At 37.6% G+C, this 27,500-nt stretch overlaps 1 protein-coding gene and 1 long non-coding RNA gene across 4 annotated transcripts in view; one reads left to right on the plus strand and one right to left on the minus strand.

The window, feature by feature from the left end:
* Positions 1–8,481: 8,481 nt before the first annotated feature.
* On the minus strand, positions 8,482–17,899 carry LOC137652220 (protein mono-ADP-ribosyltransferase PARP12-like). Of its 2 annotated transcripts, none has more exons than XM_068385449.1 (4): positions 17,404–17,899; positions 16,752–16,810; positions 9,950–11,658; positions 8,482–8,892 (listed from the first exon to the last, which is right to left on the minus strand). In XM_068385449.1, exons 2-4 carry the CDS (start codon positions 16,797–16,799, stop codon positions 8,682–8,684), a joined length of 1,968 nt encoding a protein of 655 aa, XP_068241550.1. In that variant the 5' UTR covers positions 16,800–16,810; positions 17,404–17,899; the 3' UTR covers positions 8,482–8,681. The 2 variants fall into 2 exon arrangements, with proteins under 2 accessions (XP_068241550.1, XP_068241551.1); XM_068385450.1 differs by having other exon boundaries at positions 16,755–16,810; positions 17,404–17,898.
* A 2,120-nt stretch (positions 17,900–20,019) lies between these two features.
* Positions 20,020–27,500, plus strand: part of LOC137652221 (uncharacterized) — a 42,501-nt gene continuing 35,020 nt past the window's right edge. The window contains exon 1 of one of the 2 annotated variants that reach the window (XR_011046223.1): positions 20,020–20,118. This is a non-coding gene — a long non-coding RNA (uncharacterized lncRNA). The remainder of the gene's footprint in view (positions 20,119–27,500) is intronic. The other variant, XR_011046224.1, reaches the window with a different exon arrangement.

Raw genomic sequence — 27,500 nt, forward strand, 5'->3', positions numbered from 1 at the left:
TCCACAAGGCACAAGAAGAGTGGGAAGACCCAGACCTACATGGTTGGTGACTATAAAGCATGAAGTAGAAAGGTGAATAGAGAAGCATTGAATTGAAAGCTCAAGATAGAGCCAACTGACTAAATCTAGTCCGAGAGAGACTTTAGATATGGTAAGCAGCTCTTCTAGGAGGACACTCCAAAATCAAACCATTATTCTCTAGTCTTGGGTAGTGCCATAGCCTCAGTACCATGGTCTTTCACCGGTTTGGATTAGAGTACACTCGGGCACGCTGTTCTATCTTATTTCTCCTCTTGTTTGTTTTGAAGGCCCTGGAACGCCCTTGAGAGGCAGCGGAGAGGCGGGCAACTACGCAAAATTCTTGGTCGGTGATTGAGAGATCCCAGACTCTCCTATGAAAGTAGTTCGAGGTAAGTACTGTTAGGAAAAATACAAATTACTTAAAATTTGTGATTTTAATGTTGTTACTGTTCTTAAAATATCCTATTTTGATCGTTCATTACTTCTATAGTTTATTTATTTCATTATTTCCTTTCTTCACTGGGCTATTTTTCCCTGTTGGAGCCTGCGGGCGTATAGTATCTTGCTTTTCCAACTAGAGTTATAGCTTGGCTTGTAATGATAATAATAACAATTATGATAATAATAATAATAATAATAATAATAATATTATTATTAATTGCTAAGCTACAACCCTAGTTGAAAAAGCAGGATGCTATAAGGCCAGGGGCCCCAACAGGGAAAATAGCCCAGTGAGGAAAGGAAACAAGGAAAATATATATATTAGAATAGTAACAACAATAAAATAAATATTTTCTATATAGATTATAAATACTTTAACAAAATAAGAGGAAGAAAAATTAGATAGAATAGTGTGCCCGAGTGTACCCTCAAGCAAGAGAACTCTAACCCAAGACAGCGGAAGACCATGGTACAGAGGCTATAGCACTACCCAAGACTAGAGAACAATGGTTTGATTTTGGAGTGTCCTAAGAGTTGCAGACCATAGCTAAGATCTAAGGCTTTACTCTATTTCAATGCTTTTGTTATAGATTATATGACATAGCTGGATTGTTTCTTATTGAATACCCTTCTGTGACATAATTATATATATATATATATATATATATATATATATATATATATATATATATATATATATATATATATATATATATATATATAGATAGATAGATATTTATGTATGTATATGTATTTATGTATATATATGTATATATGTATTTATGTGTATATATACATGTATATATATGTATGTATATATATATATATATATGTGTGTATATATATGTATATATATATGTATATGTATATACTGTATATGTATATATATGTATATGTATATGTGTATGTATACATATGTATATGTATATATATATATATATATATATATATATATATATATATATATATATATATATATATATATACACACACATATACATACATATATTATATATATATATATATATATATATATATATATATATATATATAAATTATATATATATATATATATATATATATATATATATATATATATATATATATATATATATGATATCAACTACGTAGTAGGTTGGCCAAGGCACCAGCCGCCCGTTGAAATACTACCGCCAGAGAGTTATGGGGTCCTTTGACTGGCCAGACAGTACTACGTTGGATCCTTCTCTTTGGTTACGGTTCTTTCTCTTTGCCTACACATACGCCGAATAGTCTGGCCTATTCTTAACAGATTCTCCTCTGTCCTCACACACCTGACAACACTGAGGTTACTAAACAATTCTTCTTCGCTCAAGGGGTTAACTACTGCACTGTATTTGTTCTGTGGCTACTTTCCTCTTAGTAAGGGTAGAAGAGACTCTTTAGCTATGGTAAGCAGCTCTTCTAGGAGAAGGACACTCCAAAATCAAACCATTGTTCTCTAGTCTTGGGTAGTGCCATAGCCTCTGTACCATGGTCTTCCACTGTCTTGGGTTAGAGTTCTCTTGCTTGAGGGTACAATCAGGCACACTATTCTATTTAATTTCTCTTCCTCTTGTTTTGTTAAAGTTTTCATAGTTTATATAGGAAATATTTATTTTAATGTTACTCTTCTTAAAATATTTTATTTTTCCTTCTTTCCTTTCCTTACTGGGCTATTTTCCCTGTTGGGGCCCCTGGGCTTATAGCATTTTGCTTTTCCAACTAGGGTTGTAGCTTAGCAAATAATAATAATAATAATAATAGTGTCTCGTCAGTGTTCCTCACAGTATGCACTGTAGACCTTACCAATGGCCTTTGCAGTGTCCTATTTTTTTTTTTTTCAAAAGTCGCTGACCTGAAGTACCAACATGGGTTTTTCACCAATGACAACCCTTAAATGCAAAATCCCTTCTTCGGCTTGTAGCTGCAATCGCCTTTTAGTCTTTACTTTACTTCAGAGGACTTCAGAGGCCGCATCTTTCCTTCCATTTTAATTTCGAATATGTTCTAATTTCAATTTCATTTGGCAACTGCAAGATTTTCCCCTAGTTACCCCTTGCCAACCCTAGTGCCAGGTCATGTAACTCTAATTCTAGAACCATTATTTATGTATATATATATATATATATATATATATATATATATATATATATATATATATATATATATATATATATATATATATATATATATATATATATATATATGTATATTTATATTTATATATATATATTTGTTTATATTAATTATATATATATATATATATATATATATATATATATATATATATATATATATATATATATATATATATATATATATATATATATATATATATATAAAGCCGCATATGTATGTAAATATACATCAAGAAATGCAGCCCTTTCTAGTCCACCGCAGGACAAAGCCCTCAGACATGTCTTTAATGTCTGGGGTTTGGCTGGTTTTCATTACCCCGCAGCCTAGTGTGAATTAATGAAGGTGGGAGACTTTAAGGCTGATTCACACGAGCCGTTTTCTCTCCGAAAGGCTGGCCAGTGGCTATTCGCCGTCGAAATGTTGTACATTCACACGAGGCGTTCCGTATCCGTTTACTTGCGCGCTGTTTTCATTGTTTACTTATATTCTGTCACTTGAGGACCGAGTAAATTACGGTAATTTTAACACTATAAGATGTTGGTTGATAACTGTTGATAAAATAAGATATGCAACTTCATTATACTCTATGCACCATGCTAAGAATATTAAAATTATGATAAATTCGCCTATTTTATTTAATACCTCTCCAGTCATTTTCCATGTCTTTTCTTAATGTAAATTACTTCTATACATCTTGTTTGCCATGTCAACCATCTCATACCCTTAAAAAAGTTCAATCTACCTCTCATACTTGGTGTCAACAACAAGCTAACTAATTTCTAATTTCTATACTGTGAGGAAAAACTAACTAATTTCTATGACTATACTATGAGGAAAAGTCGGGGTTGGAAGCCACGAAACGAACGGGTACGATACAGGTCCTCGTTCATACAAAACGGGTGTCTAACGGCCGTCAAACCGGCCGAGGTTTCTTGGAAAGAAAGCCGGGCCGACTCGGACGGCTGACGACCGAGTGCCGCTGTCAGCCTGACGGGTCGTGTGAACAGTTGCATTTGAATACACGTAAGAAAGCTAGACTAGACCCCGCTAACCGACCTCGAGCCTGTCGGAAAGAAAACGGGTTGTGTGAATCGGCCTTAACGGAGATACAAACGTGTCCAAAAATTGCCTCACTGTCCAAAATTGCCTTTTTTTTTAATTGATGAAATATGGGAATATCTAATTCTCAGATGATTATGAGACAAACCATTTTTACAAATGAGACCTCCCTCTTTTGAAAACATGTTTAGTTTTTGGTCATAAATTATTAATATAGATTTTTTTTTTTTTACAAAGGTTTCTAAAGAAGTGTCCAAAATTGCCTCACCCTTCTATATTATATTAGATCCTTCTCTCTGGTTACGGTTCATTTTCCTTTTGCCTACGCACACACCGAATAGTCTGGCATTTTATTTACATATTTTCCTCTTTATTTATACACCTGACAACACTGGATTACAAAAAATGTCATCATCTCTCAAGGGGTTAACTACTGTACTGTAATTGTTCAGTGGCCACTTTTCTCTTGGTAAGGGTAAAAGAGACTCTTTAGCTATGGTAAGCAGCTCTTGTAGGAGAAGGACACTCCAAAATCAAACCATTGTTCTCTAGGTTTAGGTAGTGCCATAGTGTCTTGGATTAGAGTTCTCTTGCTAGGGGGTACACTCGGGCACACTATTGTATCCCGTTTCTCTTCCTCTTGTTTTGTTAAAGTTTTTTTATAGTTTATATGGGAGATATTTGTTTTAATGTTACTCTTAAGATATATTTTTCCTTGTTTCCTTTCCTTACTGGGCTATTTTCCCTGTTGGAGCCCCTGCGGTTATAGCATCCTGCTTTTCCAACTAGGGTTGCAGCATAGCAAGTAATAATACTAGTAATAATGTTTGATTTTATTCTATAAGTTTCAAGCAATCACATTGTCGTTTGCTAAAACTGGATTTTTTGCCCTTCCACTCACTCCCCGTCCTTCGTTTTTTTAACCTGCTATCATTAAGAAGCCAAGACGATCAGTATATATTTGAGGTGTAGAAATACCCACTCACTGTGTTGAAAAGGAGAACTGGGCGATTATTGGTTCTCGGTTATTATTCTCTGGGGAAAGTATGACAGATATGGGACTTATTCCTTTTCAGTTTCTTGGGAATGACAATTTGTGTATAGTTTTAAAGTCATGAACGGTTACTTGTGGACATTTTAGTAAATGGAGATTAGAGGGCTGTATGTTAATTTGTTTTGGACATGTTTTTAGGTAGATTATTTCATCTTTCTCACCGTTATCCCTACATTCAGGGGTCGGTTGCCTGATGCGCTCTCTCCAATGCTTTTCCATAAAAGGCATCTTCTTCCACCAAACCTCTTGTAGTTTAACGTGATAAATCACACGTTGGGAAAGTGTGAAATAAATAGTTAAAGAAAAGGTTTAGTAGAGTTCGTTGGAATCAAAATTGACGAGAGACCAAATAGAGGGAAAAATTCAAGTGAAAGCTAAAACTTACTTCCCTTGTGACGGTAATACGAGAAAATTTGAAATAATTTATGAAAAAAAAAACAGACTGGAATAGCAACAGCAGAAATTCATATTAGGGTTTTCGAAATAAAATCGTTTTAAAGGAGGTGCCATTAAAGGCAGCGCAAAGGTTGAATTGATGTAAAATGTCATCCCAAAGTTCTTCGAAGAACATGCAAGAAGAATGATCCAAATAAAACCAATGGGGTTGACAGTATCTATAACAGATATCTGAGTATGCTTGTTTTATGCTATAAAGGGTTGAAACATTAGATTTGATTAAGATGATAATTTTGAAGTGTTCCATATTACTTCTATGGAAAGGAGCAGCACTTCAGCCAATTATTCTGTCATATTCCACTGGGTTCTTCGTCGCTCTCTCCGCAACACATGTGGGCACACTAACATGATGTGTAGGGGCAAAACGCTGCAAAATGTAGAAAGTTCATTGTCATTAATTACCTCCTACGCAAACAGCACAGCTTGCATACTTTTACCTCTTAACTTCCATAGCCTGGGCAACTTCTTTGATGGGTGATTCTAACTTCCTTAATTCTATGTCAATGCTTCTAAATGTTCATAATTTTTTTTTTTTTTCACATCTAAACCTATGTTCTGTTGTATCATCCTCTCACTGCATAACACACACAAACCTATCCTTTTCATTCCTGTTTCTCTAATTTCCTTCAGTATATTCAACCTTGTCTTTATTACCATTACTGCTTCCTTAGTGTTTACGTTCACTTGTGTAATCTCTTATGTCATTACTATTTAAAAACTCAAGGTTAGTCATTACTGCCTTCTTTTCTACTATTATTCATTTAATTTTATTTGCCTCTTTATTTTTCATTTCCTGTTCTTGCTTTTTATACTTTTTTCCTCTTCAATTATTATTATTATTATTATTATTTGCTAAGCTACAACCCTAGCTGGAAAAGCAAAATGCTATAAGCCCAGGGGCCCCAACAGGGAAAATAGCCCAGTAAGGAAAGGAAAGAAGGAAAAATAAAATATTTTAAGAAGAGTAACATTAAAATAAATATTTCCTATATAAACTATGAAAACTTAAACAAAACAAGAGGAAGAGAAATTAAATAGAATAGTGTGCCTGATTGTACCCTCAAGCAAGAGAACTCTAACCCAAGACAGTGGAAGACCATGGTACAGAGGCTATGGCACTACCCAAGACTAGAGAACAATGGTTTGATTTTGGAGTGTCCTTCTCCTAGAAGAGCTGCTTACCATAGCTAAAGAGTCTCTTCTACCCTTACTAAGAGGAAAGTAGCCACAGAACAAATACAGTGCATTAGTTAACTCCTTGAGCGAAGAAGAATTGTTTAGTAACCTCAGTGTTGTCAGGTGTGTGAGGACAGAGGAGAATCTGTTAAGAATAGGCCAGACTATTCGGCGTATGTGTAGGCAAAGAGAAAGAACCGTAACCAAAGAGAAGGATCCAACGTAGTACTGTCTGGCCAGTCAAAGGACCCCATAACTCTCTGGCGGTAGTATTTCAACGGGCGGCTGGTGCCTTGGCCAACCTACTACCTACTAATTGTGATAACTTTATATATATATATATATATATATATATATATATATATATATATTTATATATATATATATTTATATATATATATATATATATATTTATATATATATATATATATATATATATATATATATATATATATATATATATATATATATATATATATCAAACCTTTTTCCCTGTATGGTTACCTTATTTGGTTTTCCTTAACCAATTGTTTATCATCTGCTGTTATGAAACTGCATCACCTTTTATACTCTTCCATTTTCAACTGGTCATATTCTAGTTTCTGCTATTAACCTCCAATAAGGTGTGGTTGCAACATGTTCAGACATCTCTTTTTATAATTTTGTACTGTATAACTTCTTGAAGCTGAAATATATCATATTATTAGCCTTTTAGGTTTGTGGTGGCCGATTAGGCTGACTCACGGTCACCTTGGGCTGACTGGATTGCCAGACTGGGGTTCGAGTCCCCTCAATAGTTCCTTTGGTCGCTGCATCCTCACCATCCTTGTGAGCTAAGGATGGGGATTTTGGGGAGCCTATAGGTCTATCTGCTGAGTTAACAGCAACCATTGCCTGGCCCTTCTTGGTCCTAGCTTCGGTAGAGTGGGGCCTTGGGCACTGATCACATGTACATGGTCAGTCTCTAGAGCATTGTCCTGCTTGATAGGATAATGTCATTGCCCCTTGCCTCTGCCATTCATGAGCTGCCTGTAAACCTTAAAACAATACTGGGAAAGTGGTGCCGTCGGAGATGTGTTGTGAAGGTATTAGTAACTAGTTTTGTGAAAAGGGATATTTGAAGGAATTATGTATAAGAAAATAGAGAATTGGGACTAACAGAAGTTAAGGAATAAGACCTTAGATTGCCAGCAGGATATTTTAGAGAGGTAAGGTGATACTTGCTATCGCTAGTAAATGTGGTTAGATGAAGTGATATTGAAGTTATGAATAATTTTTATGCGTTCATAGCTTATCTAACAACTAGAGTATGAAGTAAGCAGTTGTTGTAACACTTAAAAATATCATTGTGTAGTGTACTTGGATATTTATATATACAAGTGTTGAGGTTTAAAGGCCGCTCATGAATGGCAGAGGCAAGGGACAGAGTGACATTGCCCTATCAGTCAGGACAATGCCCTAGAGACTGACCATATATATGATCCTCTCCACCCAAGCTAGAACCAAGGAGTGTCACACAATGGCTGCTGATGACTCAGCAGATAGACCTAGAGACTCCCATCCTTAGCTCACAAGGATTGCGAGGTTGCAGCGACCAAAGGAACTAACGAGTTGGAACGGGACTTGAACACGAGTCTAGGACGTTACCGCATTGGCCATGTGGTAATTTTGTAATCTACATTCCTTAGAGGGAAGAGGCATCGAGCAGACTTAATATATTGTGCCTCGATCTGTTCCATCATAGATACACAAAATGTTTCAGAACTTAATATAATCTTGGTAAATATCTTTCGGTTCTGAACAATTTTTTTTTTTTTTTTTTTTTTTTTTTAGAAATCAAACAATTAGTTCATAATTATCGAATCTCCGAAATATTCAAATGATCGAAATCAATATTCTTTTCTACTATTTTCATTTTTTTAGACTATTTCCTGAAGTATTTTCATCAATAAATTTTTAGGAAGTTGTGGAATACAAGTTTTGTATGCAGAAGGCTTCTGACCTAAAGTGTAGAACTTTAGACACTATTATCCATGTAGTCTGAAAGAGCAGTACTACTGAAGAGCTCGACAAATGTAGCCAGTGTCGTTTCTTTGGCAAAGGAAAAAAAAAGGTAATTATTCAAAGCTTTATTTCTCTCAAAATGCTTATAAAATGTAGGAATATGACGCCTCCAGTAACGACAATAAGAGACAAATTAGAATACTTTATGAGCAACAGAAAAAAAAAAACCCAGAAACGAATGGAATGGCAACAGCAGAATAAAATTAGATTACAATTTCCTGAAGTAATTACGTGTACGTACACTCCAGTTTTACATCTCGATTATGTACTCCAGACAGTAATCTCTCTTGTCATTCTTCACATACCTGTTTGGTATGTATGCATTGTCAACTTCGGAGCAACACTCTCCTGGGTGTGAATCGCCTTTCGACGTCCTTATCTTTCCAACAAGGACCTTGAAGACCAGAAGTCTATGGTCTTTTACTGTGGGTGAGGGGCAGGATGTATGTTGAAACTCAGCACTGTTGGGGCAAGAAAGTTCATCTATTAAGATTTCTAGAGTTGTACTGAAAAGTTAGGGGAATTATATTTGTAGAAGTCAGGGGGGATTGTGAAATAAATAAAATATATATATATATATATATATATATATATATATATATATATATATATATATATATATATATATATATATATATATATATATATATATGAGATTTATTCATTTATTTAGGTAGTAAAAGTATTGAATTTAAAGCTCAAGATTGGAGACGACTGGCAAAATCTAACCAAGACCCTTTGCGTTAATAGGCGTAGATGATGATGATGATGATGATGATGATGATGATGATATATATATATATATATATATATATATATATATATATATATATATATATATATATATATATTCCTATGAAAGTTAGTTTAACTGGAATGTATGCAGTTTGAATTTTTATTTTTTTTAAACGAAAACATTGGCCATTTAAGATAGGAACTGTAGCGAATGCAACATTTAAAGTTACAATGATTTGTTTTACCTTTGGCAATGAAGACATATTTCTAGTTAAACAAAGTAGATTCACCTTAATACATTTTTTAGTTGGTATTAGATATAATCCATAAAACTTCAAGGGTTTATAACAAAGTCCTCTATCTTAAACATAGGTTTTTTTGTAACTCAATCTTTGATTGTTCCATGAATGGTATCTATATCCAACCATTTAGTAAAAAAGCTATCCTATGCGTGGTAAAACTAAGAATTGACTGCATATTACAGAAGGGTAATAAAGAGAAATAATTACTTTTCTTTTCCCTAGCCAGACTCTGTTGTATGAAACTTCAACTAAAATAATTACTATGCAAAAAAAAAAAAAAAAAAAAAAAAAAAAAAAAAAAAAAAAAAAAAAAAAAAAAAAAAAAAAAAAAAAAAAAAAACTTATGGAATCAAATTGTGCAACAGATTAAAGAGCAACAATTGTTAAGAGTCAAACTACGTTGTTTTAAAATTAATGCTGGAAAATAAGCAAATGCTGAATCCTATTTAGAATTTAGCATTGGTGTAGTGTAGTTACTCACCTCCTAAAAAATACAAGACTGCGATCGCACAGTGATTTCACTTCTTCACACTGATGTTTCCATTTAAATTTATCTCTACAGATGTCCTCGACGAAATTTTTGTCTACCCATTGAAAGAGGGTGTGAATATTCAACATTTCATAAGTGCTGTTATTTGAAGAAACTTCGTCCAGTCTTTTATTGAATGCATTCCACAGCCTTGGATTCTGGACTCTCTTGATGCTTTTTATTTCTGGGGATACAATACTTTGGAACAAGTATTTCTTAACATGCCAGAACTCTCTACTTGCGACACTTAGTGTAACTTGGTTTCGGGTTCGTAAATGAATTTCACCAGACCTTGCGCACTCTGGCCGACGTCTTACTTTCATTTCCTCTTGTTTATTGCTGTTTTTCAACATCATCGAGGTAAAACTCAACTCAAAAATGCCATCTGCTATTGAAACCTCCATTGTATCCCACTTCCCTGATTCATAGCATTTTTCTATATCATAGGAGGATGTCAAAGGGGAAACTACTTCAGCACAACCAAACTCTTCCCAAGACTGACCTTTGTTTTTGAAAAACCATACAAAATTTGTAGCACTCTCATCCACTGATTTAACAGTTGATGGTGTAGACAGTCTTCGAATTTTAAGATTTGTTCCTGGGCGGTTTAGTTCCAACATTGTCATGTTGTCAAATTCTGCCAGATACTTGCCTTTTCCTAAAAGACTTAGCATTTTTACACCAGTGAAACCCATTACTTCAGGGTTAATAGCTGGAATCTCTGCATTATCTTCCCAAAGGTCCAGAAAGGACCGCTCAAGGGCTCCTCTTTGAGCCCTTGGTAGATTATACCAAACACCATCATGCATGAATTGCCACTGCCACACAGCATCAGAGTGAAGCCTGCCACATCCGTTTCCCAAGGCACACTTGTCCTCTATGGTGTTAGTGCAGATTTCTGGTATTTCTACATGTCCCATAATATAGTGAGACCAAACTGCGGGATACATCACATCATCGTTTTTTGGTCGTCGCCTAACTGAAATGACTTTCTTCGATTTCTTATAGGTCAACTCCATTTTGAAAAAGTCAAGTTTTGCCTTGAAATTCAAGACGTTAACAGTCATATATCTACTTTGATTCTTCTGATACTGCTTTTCAATTTCGTGGGAAGTGGTCTCTGGCAGACCTGACTCCGTTATACTATCTGAGTGAATGTCTACACACTGGCCAAACTCTACCCAGCTTTCATTTTCATGCCTAAACCACTTAAAATCACTGGAATACTTGTTTTTTAATTTTCCAGAAGAAGGCGTAGAGAGCCTACGCAAATAAAAAATGGCTTCACCATTAACCTGTGTTATTACCATTTTTTGGAAGTCAGCCCTCCAGTTATATTCTCCAAGGAGATCCATCAGTTTTTCACCATGCTGTCCTGAATTTGAAGGATCTAATGCTGGTATTACAACTTGTTCTTTATCCACAATCTGGAAAGACCTTTCTAAAAGGTCAGACTGTCTCTGTAAAAGGTTGTACCATTCATTTTTATGAAGAATTTGCCACTGCCACCTTTTCTCAGCATGAAGGCTGCTGCAACCATCCCTGTCATCGGGGCAGTGGAAGTTTAGAGATTCTATACAGATCTCAGGATTTTCTACATTTCCTTCAAAGTAGTAAGACCTCAAAGTACGTTTCCATTGTAACGGTGCCGCATGTTTAATCTGAAAAGAGGAGTAAATAGTACATTGACCAAAATTCTTACAAAACGCATGCAATTTATTATATCGTGGAAACATGAGACACGTTTAAGTCTACAGTAATGTATTGTGTGGTCTACAGTTGACTCTTCTTGCTATTATTTAGTAATATACATTATGTCAAAACAAAATATACTCTAGGGCTAAACATCAAGAATTCATGACTAGAATTACACATTCAAAATTATTCATTACGTACATATCTCTCATTGACTTGCTTAACCAACATGAGTATCTACCAATAGTTACTTTGCTAGTTAATGACTGCCATTGGAGGCTTGTTCCATAAGAAGGTATGTTTATTTTAATAATGATAATAATAATAATTGGGTGAAATACCCATTTCTGCAAGTCTATTTGCTTTCAAGTTATTATTGGTCATCCAATTTCCCTGAAGATTAATTTTTTTCCGTGAGAACAAAAGAATTACAATGTAATTTTTAAAGAATATTGTCACATTTAGCGAAGTTATAATTTAAATACTGAAAATGTACAAACAATTCCTGGCACCCAAGATAGGCTTGAAATTGTTATCCAAAAAATACAGTTTTTTTATAAAGTATTTTTTTTTCTTTCAAGTGATCACAACAGTATTTTTCTTTTCTTTTTACTGAATTATGATAATTTGTGATTGTGTTTTTATCAGGTGGTGGTGGGTGAGAGAGTGATCTAGGGTTAATATTACACCCTTTTAGTGTTCATTTCTGATAGGCTACCGCTTCTTTTCCCATGTAAGCCTGGTTGTTAGTTATTATTTCATATGTTTTCTTGATGTAACCTCGACAACATTCTGACAAGCGGTTAGCTCGGGGTGTCTTGAAGACTCTGTTCCTTGGGGGTGTCCGTTGAGATCCCGTACTACCGCTAGAAAGTTATGGGGTCCTTTGACTGTCCAGACAGTACTACATTGGATCCTTCTTTCTAGTTACGGTTCATTTTCCCTTTGCCTACACATACACCGAATAGTCTAGCCTATTCTCTACTGATTCTCCTGTCCTCATACAACTGACAACAATGTGATTATAAAACAATTCTTCTTCACCCAAGGGGTCAACTACTGCACTGTAATTGTTCAGTGGCCACCTTCCTCTTGGTGAGGGTAGAAGAGACTCTTTAGCTATGGTAAGCAGCTCTTCTAGGAGAAGGGCACTCCAAAATCAAACCATTGTACTCTAGTCTTGGGTAGTGCCATATCTTCTGTACCATGGTCTTCCACTGTCTTGGGTTAGAGTTCTCTTGCTTGAGGGTACACTCGGCCACACTATTCTATCTTATTTCTCTTCCTCTTGTTATGTTAAAGTTTTTATATTTTATTTAGGAAATATTTATTTTGATGTTACTGTTCTTAAGATATTTAATTTTTCCTTGTTTCCTCTCCTCACTTGGCTATTTTCCCTGTTGGAGCCCCCTGGGCTTATAGCATCCTGCTTTTCCATCTAAGCTTGTAGCTTAGCAAGTAATAATAATAATATCATCATCATGGAGACTTTGTTCTGACAAGTTTTGTCATTGTAAGATGTTGATGTTTGAATTGTAAGTTTTTTTATATCGGCAAATTCATCATCATGGAGACTTTGTTCTGACAAGTTTTGTCATTGTAAAATGTTGATGTTTGAATTGTAAGTTTTTTTATATCGGCAAATTCATCATCATGGAGACTTTGTTCTGACAAGTTTTGTCATTGTAAAATGTTGATGTTTGAATTGTAAGTTTTTTTATATCGGCAAATTCATCATCTTGGAGACTTTGTTCTGACAAGTTTTGTCATTGTAAAATGTTGATGTTTGAATTGTAAGTTTTTTTATATCGGCAAACGAGAAATTTTCGTCATATTGAGAGTCAAATTTTTAATTATATACTGTCCCTTAAGTGTTGAGGATGCAATCTTGGGTGGCATTAATGACAATATGGTATTAGGTTATCAATTTTTATTTTATTTTTAAATGACTTGAAGGCACTGTCTTTAATCTGACATCAATAGTTCTACATGTCATAATGGTCATTCCCATTCAAGTACCTGACCATTCTCGGACAAAGGCACCTGAACCGGGAGACCAGATTTTCATTTCTCAGGATGGGCGACAAAGAAATAAATTAATAGGAGTTTCACCAAGTAAAAATTGTCCCTGCCTAGGACAGCTGCGTCCCCAACATCCTAAAGCCACACCATTTCCTAACTTTTTGAAGCGTCAAACCTTCAACAGGAATAATATCAGGATATCCCATTGAAGTTACCCTCAAGGAACCGTGTCCACAGGATAGCCCAAAGCTATCTAACTGTGAAGACTGCGAAGAATGTTGCCAAGTTTACACTGCAGTACTCGGGGGACATTGCAATCAGCTACTTAGTTTCCATTAGATTGTCACCCGTCATTAAACTCGTTATTTCCCCTGATAATACCCTTTAAATACAGAAAGTAACATGGCCAAATTTCAATACAACAATAAAAGTTATTGCATTAATGATTTGTTAAAATACAGGAAAGTTAACGACACTGTTGTAACCAAAGATATGAGATGGTGCTTTCCTAAGGTTCATTGCATTGTCCCTTTGCCGTAGCTGCACTCACTTTATAGCCTTCTATAACACCTCCACTTCCCCGCTCTCCTTATTCTTAATATCCCTCTTAACACCTAAGTTTTAATTAATATTGCAACTATTTTTCTTCAGTTGATCACTGGCGTTGAATGGCCATGCTTTGGTGCTGGACCAAATCCGTTAATCCAATCAAATATAATTTTTACATGCCTTTCAATACTGTAATTGTTGATTTTCAGTAGCAAAAACAAATCTCCCAGAATGTGACCACAAATGACATGAATATCGTAATTTACTATGCGACTGATTTGCCAAATAAATTAGAATTTTAAAAAGTAAACTTGGATCCCACTTACTCCGCTTTTATTTTTAAAATATTTTAAAATAAAATTGTGTCAATGGCTCCCAATTTCAGCTATGTAGACTAAGAATTATTTCAAATTCAAATCTTTCCTACCATCTGCTTATTTAATGTTTAGTAGAAAGCTATGACTTAGGCACTAATTGTATTTGGTGATAATGCCACGCATTACTAGACGGCCATTTAATTTTACTCGAGTTCTTTTAATGGAAGACCCTCTTATTACAGGGGCATGATGCTAAGAAAAAAAATACCATTTAACGCTCGTCGAAATGTTTCTTTTTCTTTTATCCTCGTGCTGATTCATCATCAAGATTCATATGAATCCAATATAATATCACTTCTTTAACACGTTCTTTTTTTTTTCGTTTTCTTAACAGCTACCATCTACCAGTTTTTCGAATATCTCAAGACTATCTTTTAAAAGGAGACAAGTGACAGAGAACGACGACAAGGTAAAGGTGATTTGCTTGCTTTTTAAATCCCCCCTCCCCTTTAAAATAAAAAAAAAGTAATGGGGAGAATTTTTACCAAACTGAGTATAACGAACTTTTCCCACTTTCTTTTGCTTGTTACATTTACTGTAATGGAATTTTACGCATAATTAAAATATTGTTTCTCATCTCTGGAATTTTGCTCTACCACAACATATTCACGGAAATATAAAAATATTTTAATCAGATTAGAGTGCATGATAAGAGTGCATGATTCATACATTGTCGTTCTCATCTACGTCAGAATAGAGTGCATGATTCATACATTGTCGTTCTCATCTACGTCAGAATTCTTTATCGGCGAATGTAAACACTCGAGTTTTCCCTCCCAAAAACCGGCTATGGTCAACAGCAGCGGTATTAATGTATTGTTTACAGCAATAAAGATTTCCAAGTAATTGGGCTGCATCGCATAAGGATTACTTTTTTTTTTACGTTCGTTTAACCTGGTTCCTAACTGTTAATAAAGCAAAATAAGTATGCTGGCACTCTATCACATATAATAGATAGTTGCGAAGATTATAAGCTTGTCCGTATTAATGTAATTAAGCTTTTTCTACCTGTACCATAACAGGATTATTAATAAAATTCTTAACCTTTACTTTTATCCCATGTATTAGTCTTCGTGTAGTAACGCCTAATTTTCATAATTGATTCTCTGTAACATAATCTGTATTTTATGCAAGAATGCCGAATCACATTCTTTCTCTTCAAAAATGCGAAGGCAATTATACAAGTCTGAAGCGCAGGCAACTGCTGGGGTGAGAAGTTTGTGTGTGTGGGGTGGGGGGGGGGGGTTACTAGGTGTGCCTTGGGAGAGTTATACGTGGTTGCTCGTGTCAATGAGTCACAATCATTCATCTCTCTCCCCCGTCCCCTTCAAGTTAGGTGAATACTCTGCTAAGAAACACTTATTAATCTTTTTATCTGTTCTGTATTGTGGGGTTATTTATCTGCTGTGCTTAATAATCTTGAGACTTAATCAGAAATACTTCGTGCTCAGCAATATTTAGGTCTGATCGCCAAACTACGTCGGTTTACAGAAATCTTTAAATTCTTTATTACGGTTGCTGGGATAAATCAGAAGGGTTAAGTTTCCAGTTTCTTCAGAGATGTCTAGTTGTGATTACTTTAGGCTGGACAAACAATACTCTTGCCTTTAACTTTTGGATCAATATAGTTTTTCTCAATAGAGAACATTATATATATATATATATAGAGAGAGAGAGAGAGAGAGAGAGAGAGAGAGAGAGAGAGAGAGAGAGAGAGAGAGAGAGAGAGAGAGAGAGAGAGAGATTGTTTAATAAATTCTTTTCATGCAAATCATGTTTTTAAATTTGACTTTCAGTGTTTTGCTATTCAATTGGCATAGGTTAGATGTAATTAATTTAATGAATATGAAAACGTTTACGGGTATAACCCTCACTAATGTCTGGCTGCATGCAATCGTGCTGCTTGGACCGTTGCAAGGGATTCCCAATACTTCCAGAGCTAATGTAAAACTTTTTTTTTTTATTTCATGGCGAGGATATTTACGGAATTCATGGATTACGTATTTATATTTTTCTCACACGGTGTTCAGTTTCGAATGGAACAAGCCAGGAGGTTCATGATTTTGTCTACTAGGGCCACAAACATACCACGGAATCAATGCACTTCTTACCACCTTTTTGTCGAATCCCGCTTTCCTGTCAGGCGACCGGACGGACATGGCTCGGAGTCCTAAAACAGAATAGGATGTTACTGGGGAACCATGTTTATTTTTATACCATAAACCATTTTATGAGTTTAATCATAGATATCTGTGGAGATTAATTAACCACGCGTGTATAATTATCATCATTTAGCTACATATATACATTTGTGTTTTGTAAAAATTGTTTAGTATGATTAGTCAAATTGAAATAGAGGAAATGCTCATGTTTACTCTTGACGCTAATCTTAGTCTCTTTACCCCAGACCCTTCTCCCACAAGTTTCTTATTCATTGTTAGAATCAAACTTCTATTCTGTGTTGCGTTAGTTATTGAACTGGGCGCAATGACTTGCATTTGAGTGTCATGTTTCATACGTTTTGAAACTACTTCCGTTGTGGGTCATACTTAATAATCATAACAAAGGCGAGGAAGGTGTTCACAATAACAAACGAAATAACCTAAATAATGGTCAATAGCGGAACACTTATGAGATTTGCATAGAGCAAATTCCCATATCATTGAAAGGGCTTGCCCTAAAGTTTGTCACATGTCACACCACGAAACCGGTATAAATTATTTGTCCATTAGCAATTATCATGTTAAGTGTTTTTCAACTTACCTTTGTTGGGAAGAGAGGAAATACGGAAGGATATCCTAAAACCACTGAAGCTTTTAACCACGCGTTTTCTATTTTGCTCCTACCGTTCTCGCAGCACAACAAAAGATCTGACGAATGGAAAAGTTCACAATTCTCTTTGGATGCTTCGATAATTTGGTTTTAAATAGTTTCGGTGATATATGAATATCACATTATATGATTTTAACAAACTGCTATATGGAAGTGGGTGCCGTGGCCGTCTACTTGTGAGAGATACACACTTGTTTTGAAGAGTTAGGTGACTTAGGTCTTCCACTCGCCAAGGAACTCTCGGACCCACATACGTTCGGTAAGTAATAGGCTACGTTCGGTACGTGTACGGGCTTAACAACGCGAAGGGAAATTTCGTCTAATGTAGATACAAATTTGAGCTTTATGTGTTCATAGCGTTGGGCACAAATTCCAAATATATCGAAACTGAAACAACGAGTCAGGTGGACTTAAAATGAACGCGTAGTAACGAGACTCAAGGTGATAATGCAATGCAATACGTTGGATCGAATATTTACACTAAAAAAGAGTAGATTGCGTAATATTGATATTGTGCACGGCAATGTCTGAACATACGTGAATCTGCCGAATTGCGTAGTTTTGTAATAATGTTATCAATACTTACACATAGAGAGAGAGAGAGAGAGAGAGAGAGAGAGAGAGAGAGAGAGAGAGAGAGAGAGAGAGAGAGAGAGAAAAAAAATGCTTTCACCCATTTGCTTCTCTATTACTTTAAGCTTTTTAATTTCCGAATATGGTATGCAAACGTATAAGTTCTCGTATGCAAATTAATGTTGCAGAATTCTACTCTATGCAGGACAATGAGTAAACAACTGTCGCGACAGTTTTTTCTTTTTTTACGTTTTTTATTTCTTTATTTGTCCTTCAATTGTTTCTAGTGATCTGTATAATGGGAATTGATTTTGGTAGATTTTTGAGTATTCAATCGACCGTTTTGTTGTAAATGGCTCCATTTGATCTCTAAATGTTTCATTATTATTATTATTATTATTATTATTATTATTATTATTATTATTATTATTATTATTATTATTATTTCTTCATTTTCATTAAACTTTTTACTGTATAATATCTGCCGAGGAGGTAATATTTAATTTAGTGTAGCTTGGAGTGACGAAACAAATTATAATGCTCTTTTAAGATTGGATCATCCCGAACTTTTCGAAAGGAAATTACTCAAAGTAAAAAAAAAAAAATGAGGAAATAAGATTGCAAGTATTAGCGCTCATTTTTTTTTCCTTTAAGAGTTATGAGTTAACCTAATATTGTGAACTCGAAACATTGGCATCCGTTAGATAAGAAATAAACCTTAGATAACAATGTTTTCTTTAAAGAAAAAAATGAGCGCTAATACCTGCAATCTTATTTCCTCCTCATTTTTTTTTTCATTTGCTTTGAGTAATTTCCTTTCGAAAAGTTTACACACACACACACACACACACACACACACACACACATATATATATATATATATATATATATATATATATATATATATATATATATATATATATATATATATATATATATATATATATATATATATATATATATATATATATATATATATATATATATATATATATATATATATATATATATATATATATATATATATATATATATATATATATATATATATGTATATATATATATATATATATATGTATGTATATATATATATATATATGTATGTATATATATATATATATATATATATAAATATATATGTATAATAGTAATAACTATAAGGGTTACATACAGCGGAAACCATTTTTTCTTGATAATTGTATATTTGTAAAATTTGGTTTCATCCGTCTGAAAACAATCTTAGTTAACACATGTATGTACTTATCAATTTCACTTAAGAAAACAAACGTTTAGGTTGATTATAGACGATATACTTTCGAGTATCATCAGCTGTTAAAGAAAATACCGATGCTTTTCATTATTTTTCACAACTTTAAAAACTACAAGGAAGTCATTGCCTTTTAAAATCGTACGTTGGAACTGATAAATTTACTCTAAAGTTTTGAAATGCATTGAGCATAACAGGGTGTGGGTAATTTAAAGAAGCCGGGTCAAGGGGTTCGAGAGAAGAGATAAATAAAGGCAAGTCTGCTTATCATAACTGAAACGGTAGTATGACGTAAATATTTGTGCGTCCTTGCAAGAGAAATAATGTTTATACAGTTAATCTAATATAATCGAAATACATTGGATGTGACTTTCGGTACATAAGACATTGATAAGGTATTATTTGTTTATTAAGTAAATTTACTTAGGTGATTGCTTGAGAATTGTTGTTATTGCTATATTTATTGTTGTTTCGTGGCCCCAGATTTTGACCAATTTAATCACATTGGAGTTCAGACTGAAAATTTCAAAGTATGTCTTTCAAGTTGAGTAACCACCTATCACCCAAACAGATCGTAAATCAAGACATTAATGTCAGTTTTATCACTACCGTCTGAGGTCATGGGGTGTATGCTGAATCAATATGCTTGAGAAGGGCCTGGGGTTGGAGTGATGAGTGATGCAGTAGCAACGGTTGCCGTTTTGGATTAATGTTGTGAAGTTGTACGATCACGTTAATAGTGGTTGCATCGAAAAGTGGTGTGTGTTTTTGAAGAGTTTGTGAATCTCAAAGACGTACCTCATTAGGTTTGTTTACTTGTATATTGTATCATGTTATTTGTACCAAACATTGCTTTTTTAAAGCAGACCTCATAATAGGGGCTTCCTAAAAATAATTTTAAAAATTGAGGAAGTGTTGCAAAGAACAGATTTTATCTACTCTTTTCGGTATTATATATATATATATATATATATATATATATATATATATATATATATATATATATATATATATATATATATATATATATATATATATATATATATATGCAGAAGAACCACAGGGAAAATGAAAAAACGAAATATACGCTTAAGTCCTGACTAGTTTCGTGATACTAGAAGAAGTATCACGAAACTAGTCAGGACTTAAGCGTATATTTCGTTTTTTCATTTTCCCTGTGGTTCTTCTGCATCTGAGCATCACGTTTTCCTGTGATTTTTACGCATATATATATATATATATATATATATATATATATATATATATATATATACATACATACATACATACATACACACACATATCTATCTATCTATCTATCTATCTATCTATCTATATATATATATATATATATATATATATATATATATATATATATATATATATATATATATATATATATATATATATATATATATATATATATATATATATATATATATATACTGTATATAGATCTCTCTCTCTCTCTCTCTCTCTCTCTCTCTCTCTCTCTCTCTCTCTCTCTCTCTCTCTCTCTCTCTCTCTATATATATATATATATATATATATATATATATATATATATATATATACATATATATATATATATATATATATATATATATATATATATATATATATATATATATATATATATATAACGGATTTTGAGCGAAGCGAAAAATCTATTTTTGGGTGAGATAGCCATGGCGTCCTGATGGAAGGTTCCTTTTTGGTAGCTTCCTTGGGTAAATAACTACTAGATATTCCCAGAGAATTTAACCACAGGTTATCACAGAATTCTAACTTCTGGAGCGAGTATCCTAAAGGTTTCCCTATAAGACATCGTATATCAACAGGGGACGCATGTATTAACGCGCCACATAGCTATCTGCACCCCACATAGAGTTAACACTTCGATGTGTAGGGGCGGAGAATAGCTGGGGAGCCGTTCCACAGCTAATCTTATCTGTGGCTACTTTTGGTACTCGAGATGTAAACAAACGGGCGCCATTGCTAAATGACGTCACGTCCGTCCTCATCCTTAAGCCAGTTGCTTGCCGATCACCATGATACAGCAGGACAGGGTGGGACCTGAAAGGCTGGACGAAGTAGCAGGGAGGGTCCATCAGGACGCCATGGCTATCTCACCCAAAAATAGATTTTTCGCTTCGCTCAAAATCCGTTTTTTGGGCTCAAGCCATGGCGTCCTGATGGAAGAATACCAGAGAATCAATGTATCGTGGTAGATTTTCCCCTTTTAGTGTAAGTGCCGAGGGCTTTGAATAGAGTAAGCATGGTAATCTAGATAGAGGTTGGGTGGGGCTGAAAATTCCTGCCCCCCTTGGCAGAGAAGTCCCAACGGACCATGCTGAGGATCAAAGTGGTTCTTGAAGGGCTACCCACCTTGCGGGGAGAACTTGAAGAACTCTGAGACAAGACAGAATGGTTGCTATTCGTATAGGAACATTCTCAAAAAACAGACAAGTGGTTAGGCACTGTATATTGTAAAGGAGAACAGTCTGGTCTCGAAGGTATAGCGCAAGTAAGTACTCAGTTAGGAATATTACATAGCATGGGTGAGTATATAATATGGATTGAACCAATTTTCTTCATCTTTTTTATAGAGGAAAAAGGGGAAGGATAATGAAACTATGACAACCATGTATTTCATAGTATAAGTAGGAGCGGATTGAGACGCACAAGTAATTAAATAGGAATTTTATTTCACAATTGCAGAATATGGTAATAAATGCAATAAAGGATGTAAAGGTATTCACAATAAATTATAATGTACATAGTAATGAAAGACTTCGCTCTTGAATCTGAAAGAAAATTTCAAATTATTAGAAAGCACGGGTTCCAGAGGAACATTAGTCTTTTAAAGGAAAAAAACACATCATGCACTAGGCATACGGCACTCATGTGACGACTATGACATTTCACCTGAGAGAAGAACAGTCTATGAAAAACACTAAGTGTCTTTGAATTCACTACGTATCATGCGAGGGTCAACATAGGCACCCGAGGAGTTAGAGTCCCAAGTAACTCACTGTTCTATGCAGAGTTAGGTGCAGGTTTCATAACACTACCTGCGGCTACCACGAAATATTTGACTTCATGCACTTGTTTCGCGTAATGCTTGAAGAAAACACGCGAGGATTTCCAGCCTGTGAAAATCTTGAGGCTTTCGAAATCCATACTCTGAAAGAAATTCAGAGACGATGCGACTTTTCTAGGATCATGACCTGCGGGTGTACTGTCAGGATCCGCTTTGCGAATGAAGTAGGTGATCTTCGCTCTTAGTTGTTTCAGTGACAGGTCGCTGCCCGATGTTTCTCCTTTGAAGAGTTGGCCTCCACCAAAGTCAGAAGTTCTACGAAGATAGACCTTGAGGTGCTCTACTGGATGTAGAGAGGCATCTTCTTTCAGGGGGCAGATTCTCCAAGGGCCCCATCTTTTGGTGGGTAGTTCGTTTTTAGCGAGAAACGTCGGATCCGGGAAGAGGGTAAGGTCTCCTGAGTCTGCAAACAGAATGTGACCCTCTTCTCTTGATAATGCCACTATTTCGCTGACTCGGGCTCCTGAGGCAATAGCAAAAAGAAATATAACCTTTTGAGTCAGATCCTTGAGAGGGCACAAATCGTTGTCCAAATTGGAGGCAAAATGGAGCACCTTGTCCAGGGACCAAGAGATAGGTTTCGGTGGGGGTGCTGGGCGTAGACGAGCGCATGCCTTCGGCAGTTTATTGAAGATGTCGCTGGACAGATCAATCTGGAAGGCGTACATTAGCGGTCTAGTCAAGGCTGATTTGCAAGTAGAAATCGTGTTGGCTGCTAAGCCCTGTCCATGAAGATGAATGAAGAAGGACATGCAAAAATCGATGGTGATTTCCGTAGGATTTTTTGCCTTGACGAATGAGACCCATTTTCTCCAGGATGATTCGTATTGCCGTCGTGTGGATTCGGTCTTGTATTCCTCGAGGAAGTCTAGACTTTTCTTCGAGATCCCAAACCTTTTCTTCACGGCTATGGAAAGAAAATCATGAGATGAAGGTCCCTGACTTTCGATGATGAAGCGAAGACAGTCGACTTCTGTACTTGCTGGGAGAGAACTGGGCCCGGGAGAGGGATCAGCGTGGGTTGTAGCTCCAGGACTAGGGGGTACCAGTTGCTCCGGGGCCACTTGGGAGCCACTAGGGCCGCTGTTCCTTTGAAGGTTCTCAGTTTGGAGAGGACTTTTAGCAGAAGGTTGGTGGGAGGGAACAGATAGATCCTAGACCATCTGTTCCAATCCAGTGACATGGCGTCCACTGCTTCTGCCTTGGGGTCCTCGTACGGGGCCACATATCGAGGAAGTTGATTGTTGTCGCTCGTTGCGAAGAGATCGATCTGGAGTTCTGGGACTTGGTGAGAGATGAAGGAGAAGGATCTTGCGTCTAGAGACCATTCCGACTCTATCGGGCTTGTTCGAGATAGAGCGTCCGCCGTCACGTTGCGGAATCCTTGTAAGTGAACTGCAGACAGGTGCCATTTCTTCTTCTCTGCCAGACGGAAGATTGTTAGAAGCACCTGATTTATCTGGGGCGATCTTGAGCCTTGGCGATTGAGACATCGAACTACCACCGAGTTGTCCAGGGTCAGACGAATAGGGATCGAGGGAGGCGGGGAGAGTTTCTTCAGAGTTAGAAGGACCGCCATGGCCTCCAAGATGTTGATGTGAAACGTTTTGAATAGGGGAGACCATGTTCCTTGAGCCTGTTTTTGGTGGGAGTGACCTCCCCAACCCTCCAGCGAAGCGTCCGTGTGGATGTTGAGTGATGGAGGTGGGTGTTGAAGAGGGATGGACCTTTACAGGGCCTTTGCTTCCGACCACGGCTTTAGGAGTAACCGAAGTCTGTTTGGGAGCCGTCTCTTGAGGTCTCTTCGAGCGATGGATGCGGAACGTCTCCAGACTCTCGCGGCATCCTTTAGCTGTGCACGTAGCACTGGGTTTGTCACTGAGGCGAACTGTAGAGAGCCTAGAACTCGTTCCTGCTGACGTCTTGAGATCCGTTTGGATTTCAGCAGTCGCTTGACAGACCCTGCTATTTCCTTCCTTTTCTTCTGGGGGATGGAAAGGCGGTGTGACTGAAGGTTCCACTGGATTCCTAACCATTGGAACTTCTGAGCTGGAGAGAGGCGAGATTTCTTCACGTTTATCTTGAATCCCAGGTGTTCTAGGAACTGGGTAACTTTGTTGCAGGATCTTAAACAATTCTTGGGCGATGGAGCCCAGACCAGCCAGTCGTCGAGGTAGGCCATCACCTGGACGCCTCTGAGGCGAAGCTGTTGAACGATGGCGTCTGCCAGCTTTGTGAAGATCCGAGGGGCCACGTTGAGGCCGAAGGGCATGGCCCTGAAGGCGTAGCTTTTCCTTTGGAGTCGAAATCCTAGGTAGGAGGAAGCGTGGTGGTTCATTGGAACGTGCCAGTAGGCATCCGCCAGGTCTATGGAGACCGTGTAGGAACCTTGAGGCAGAAGGGTCCTTATCTGTTGGAGAGTCAGCATCTTGAACTTGTTGTTTGCTATGAACTTGTTGAGGGGGATAAGTCTATAATGACTCTGAGTTTGTCGGAGTCCTTCTTGGGGACGCAAAACAGTCTCCCTTGGAACCTGGTTGACTTTACCCTCCTTATCACCTTCTTGTTCAAGAGATCTAGGACATATTCTTCCAGAAGGGGGGTTGATTGTTGGAAGAATTGCTGGAAGGTTGGGGGTGGTTGAGTCCAACTCCAGCCTAGACCCTTCTTGACGATGCTGTGTGCCCAGGGATCGAAGGTCCAACGATCCTGGAATTGGCGGAGTCTTCCTCCCACCGGAAGCACTTCATTGCTCCTGGTGTCCCGAGGGCTTACTGCCTCGGCCGCTAGCTCCCCTTCCTCCTCTGCCTCTGGAGGGATGGCGAGATGCGTCTCTGCCTGCACCTCTGTTTGAGCCTCTACCTTTGGGACGAAAGGTAGTTGACTGTTGCTCGAAAGCAGGGGGTGAAAACCGGCGACTGTGACAAGACTGGTTGGGTGACCAGCTGAAAGGTCTGCTGTGGCTGAGCTGCCACTTGGGGAGTAGCGGATCCCGGAAACTGCCGTCTTTGTTGACGTTGCTGGGGTTTCGGCTTGGAGGATTTCCTCTTAGGCTGAGGGCCGTCGTCCTGAGAGGATTTCCTTTTCTTCGACATGCCCCACTTGTGGAGAAGGTTCCTGTTCTCCGTGGCGGCCTTGTCGGTGATCTCTTTCACAAGGGAGGAGGGAAAGAGGTGCTTACCCCAGATGTTGGAGGAAATCAGCCTCCGGGGTTCGTGTCTCACTGTGGCACTGGAGAACACGAATTCACGACAGGCTCTACGAGCCTTCGTGAAGCTGTACAGGTCTTTTACTACGGTCGCCAAATGTGTTTTGGCGAGCACCATGTAGTAGTCAGGGACTCTTAAGTGTCACCGGCCATGACGTCGAGCTGTACCTGGAGGGACATGGATGCGGCGAGCCTTTCCTTCGTGTCATGTTCCCGACGAAGGAGATGGTCATTAAGTTTCGGGAGGTCTTCGTTAAACTGACGGCCAGCTACGTCAGGTTCTAGTTTCCCTACCACGAGTGTATGCTGGACATCTTTCCAGTGTCGAACATCGGGAGGGGGGGGGGTAATCGGGGAGAAGGGTCTGCACTCCTCCAGTGCAGGGCAAGGTTTTCCTTCTTCCACTGCCTTATGTACCGCAGCGAAGGCCTTTTCCAAGAAGGGGAGGGTCGCATCGTCTGTTGCGACGTAGGTAGGGTGCTTCTTGCTAAGCGCCGGAAGTTTTGAGCAGGTAAAATCCCTACTTTTTACTGTATTTGCCAGCATAGCCTGGGCCTTCGGGAGATCGAACACAATCACCTCCTTCGGTTCGGTCTCTTCTTTAGAGGCAGGTTCGGATCGAAGTCGGACGTAACAGTCCGGATAAGCCTCAAAATTCGGGAAGAATTCCACTTCTTCCAGGACAATCGAGCCGATCTTCTCACTGATGAAGATCCTACCTGTTGTAATTGGCATGTGCTCGGCATACCTCCAGGGGTTGGCGTCCGAGCATGCCGGGAGGTCCTTAACCGAAATCCTTTTCGGCTGCTTTGAACTTCCCATGGTCCTGATGTATTCGTGTGTCTCACGGAGTTTCTTGTCCATGAGAGCTTCGAGCATTCGGAACATCTCCTGGGCGCTGGATGGGATGGGATCCGGGGTAGCGGAGGTAGACGGGAGTGATACGTCCGTCAGTGTAGGAGTCGGTGTGGGGGTGGAAGGTGGAGCGACCTCCTGCTTCGACTTAGTGTATTCCACCTGGTCTTCCTCATAGTCCAATTCTTCGGCCATGAGGTTCCTCTCCGTGTTCTCTGACACTTGCGACATACGTTCCGCGTTGTCGGTATCCAGACGGCACTCGTGCATGGACTGGGCCATGACTACATCAGGTTCTACCGTTATCTGGACGGTGGGGATCTGATCCTTGGGGACCACAGAATCTGGGGATGCCTTTGGGAAAAGGAAAGCCCTCAAGTCTTCGGTAGCAAGGTAGGGTCCAGTGGCGTTCTTTTGGAAGCCACGCACCCACTTGCGTAGCTTCTCTCGAGAGCGTCCCTAACCTCCGCTGAGGGAGGATTATTGAAAGCCTCGACCAGGCGGTCCTTGCAGACTGTACAGTTCTGCGGGTCCCAAAACTTCAGATCGCCTTTCTTGTTGGCGCAAGGGGCGTGGGTCCTACACGCCGTGTGCCCGTAGAAGTGCGGGCGCTTCACTCCACAGAAGCCGTGGTCGCATTTCACGTACTCCTCCTGTAAGAGAAAGAGAACATGAGTATGGGGAAGTCATATTAATGACTTATATTCTAAAGTTAAATATTAAAAGGTTAATTTTTAACTTAATCTTAAGTGATATAAACATTGTGATGTTTGAGAGTGGAGCGGGAAATGAAGTAGATAGACACATACTCAGTGTAACCCGCCCGGCTGGTTACCGTAACCTTATCCATAGGCAATTTGTTTGTGACAGAGGACACAGGGTAGAATTCTCCATAGATTGCCAGGGAGGCAAAGGAATTCTAGAAGGAATTGCCAAGTGTATAAAACTGGGACTGAGACCACTCAGACCACTGAATTTGGGATGTAGAAAACCCCATAGGGTAACGGTTTCCGGCAACCAGC

The sequence above is a fragment of the Palaemon carinicauda genome, chromosome 13 (assembly GCF_036898095.1).
Source record: "Palaemon carinicauda isolate YSFRI2023 chromosome 13, ASM3689809v2, whole genome shotgun sequence".
Classification (NCBI taxonomy): domain Eukaryota; kingdom Metazoa; phylum Arthropoda; class Malacostraca; order Decapoda; family Palaemonidae; genus Palaemon; species Palaemon carinicauda.

Coding starts and splice junctions, on each gene's coding strand:
- LOC137652220 (XM_068385449.1), bottom strand. CDS start 16,799: ATGTCCGTCCGGTCGCCTGACAGGAAAGCGGGATTCGACAAAAAGGTG. Junction 11,659..16,751: donor CGGGATTCGACAAAAAGGTG/GTAAGAAGTGCA, acceptor TCCTCTTTTCAG/ATTAAACATGCGGCACCGTT. Junction 8,893..9,949: donor AGTCTTGTATTTTTTAGGAG/GTGAGTAACTAC, acceptor TTGCCCCAACAG/TGCTGAGTTTCAACATACAT.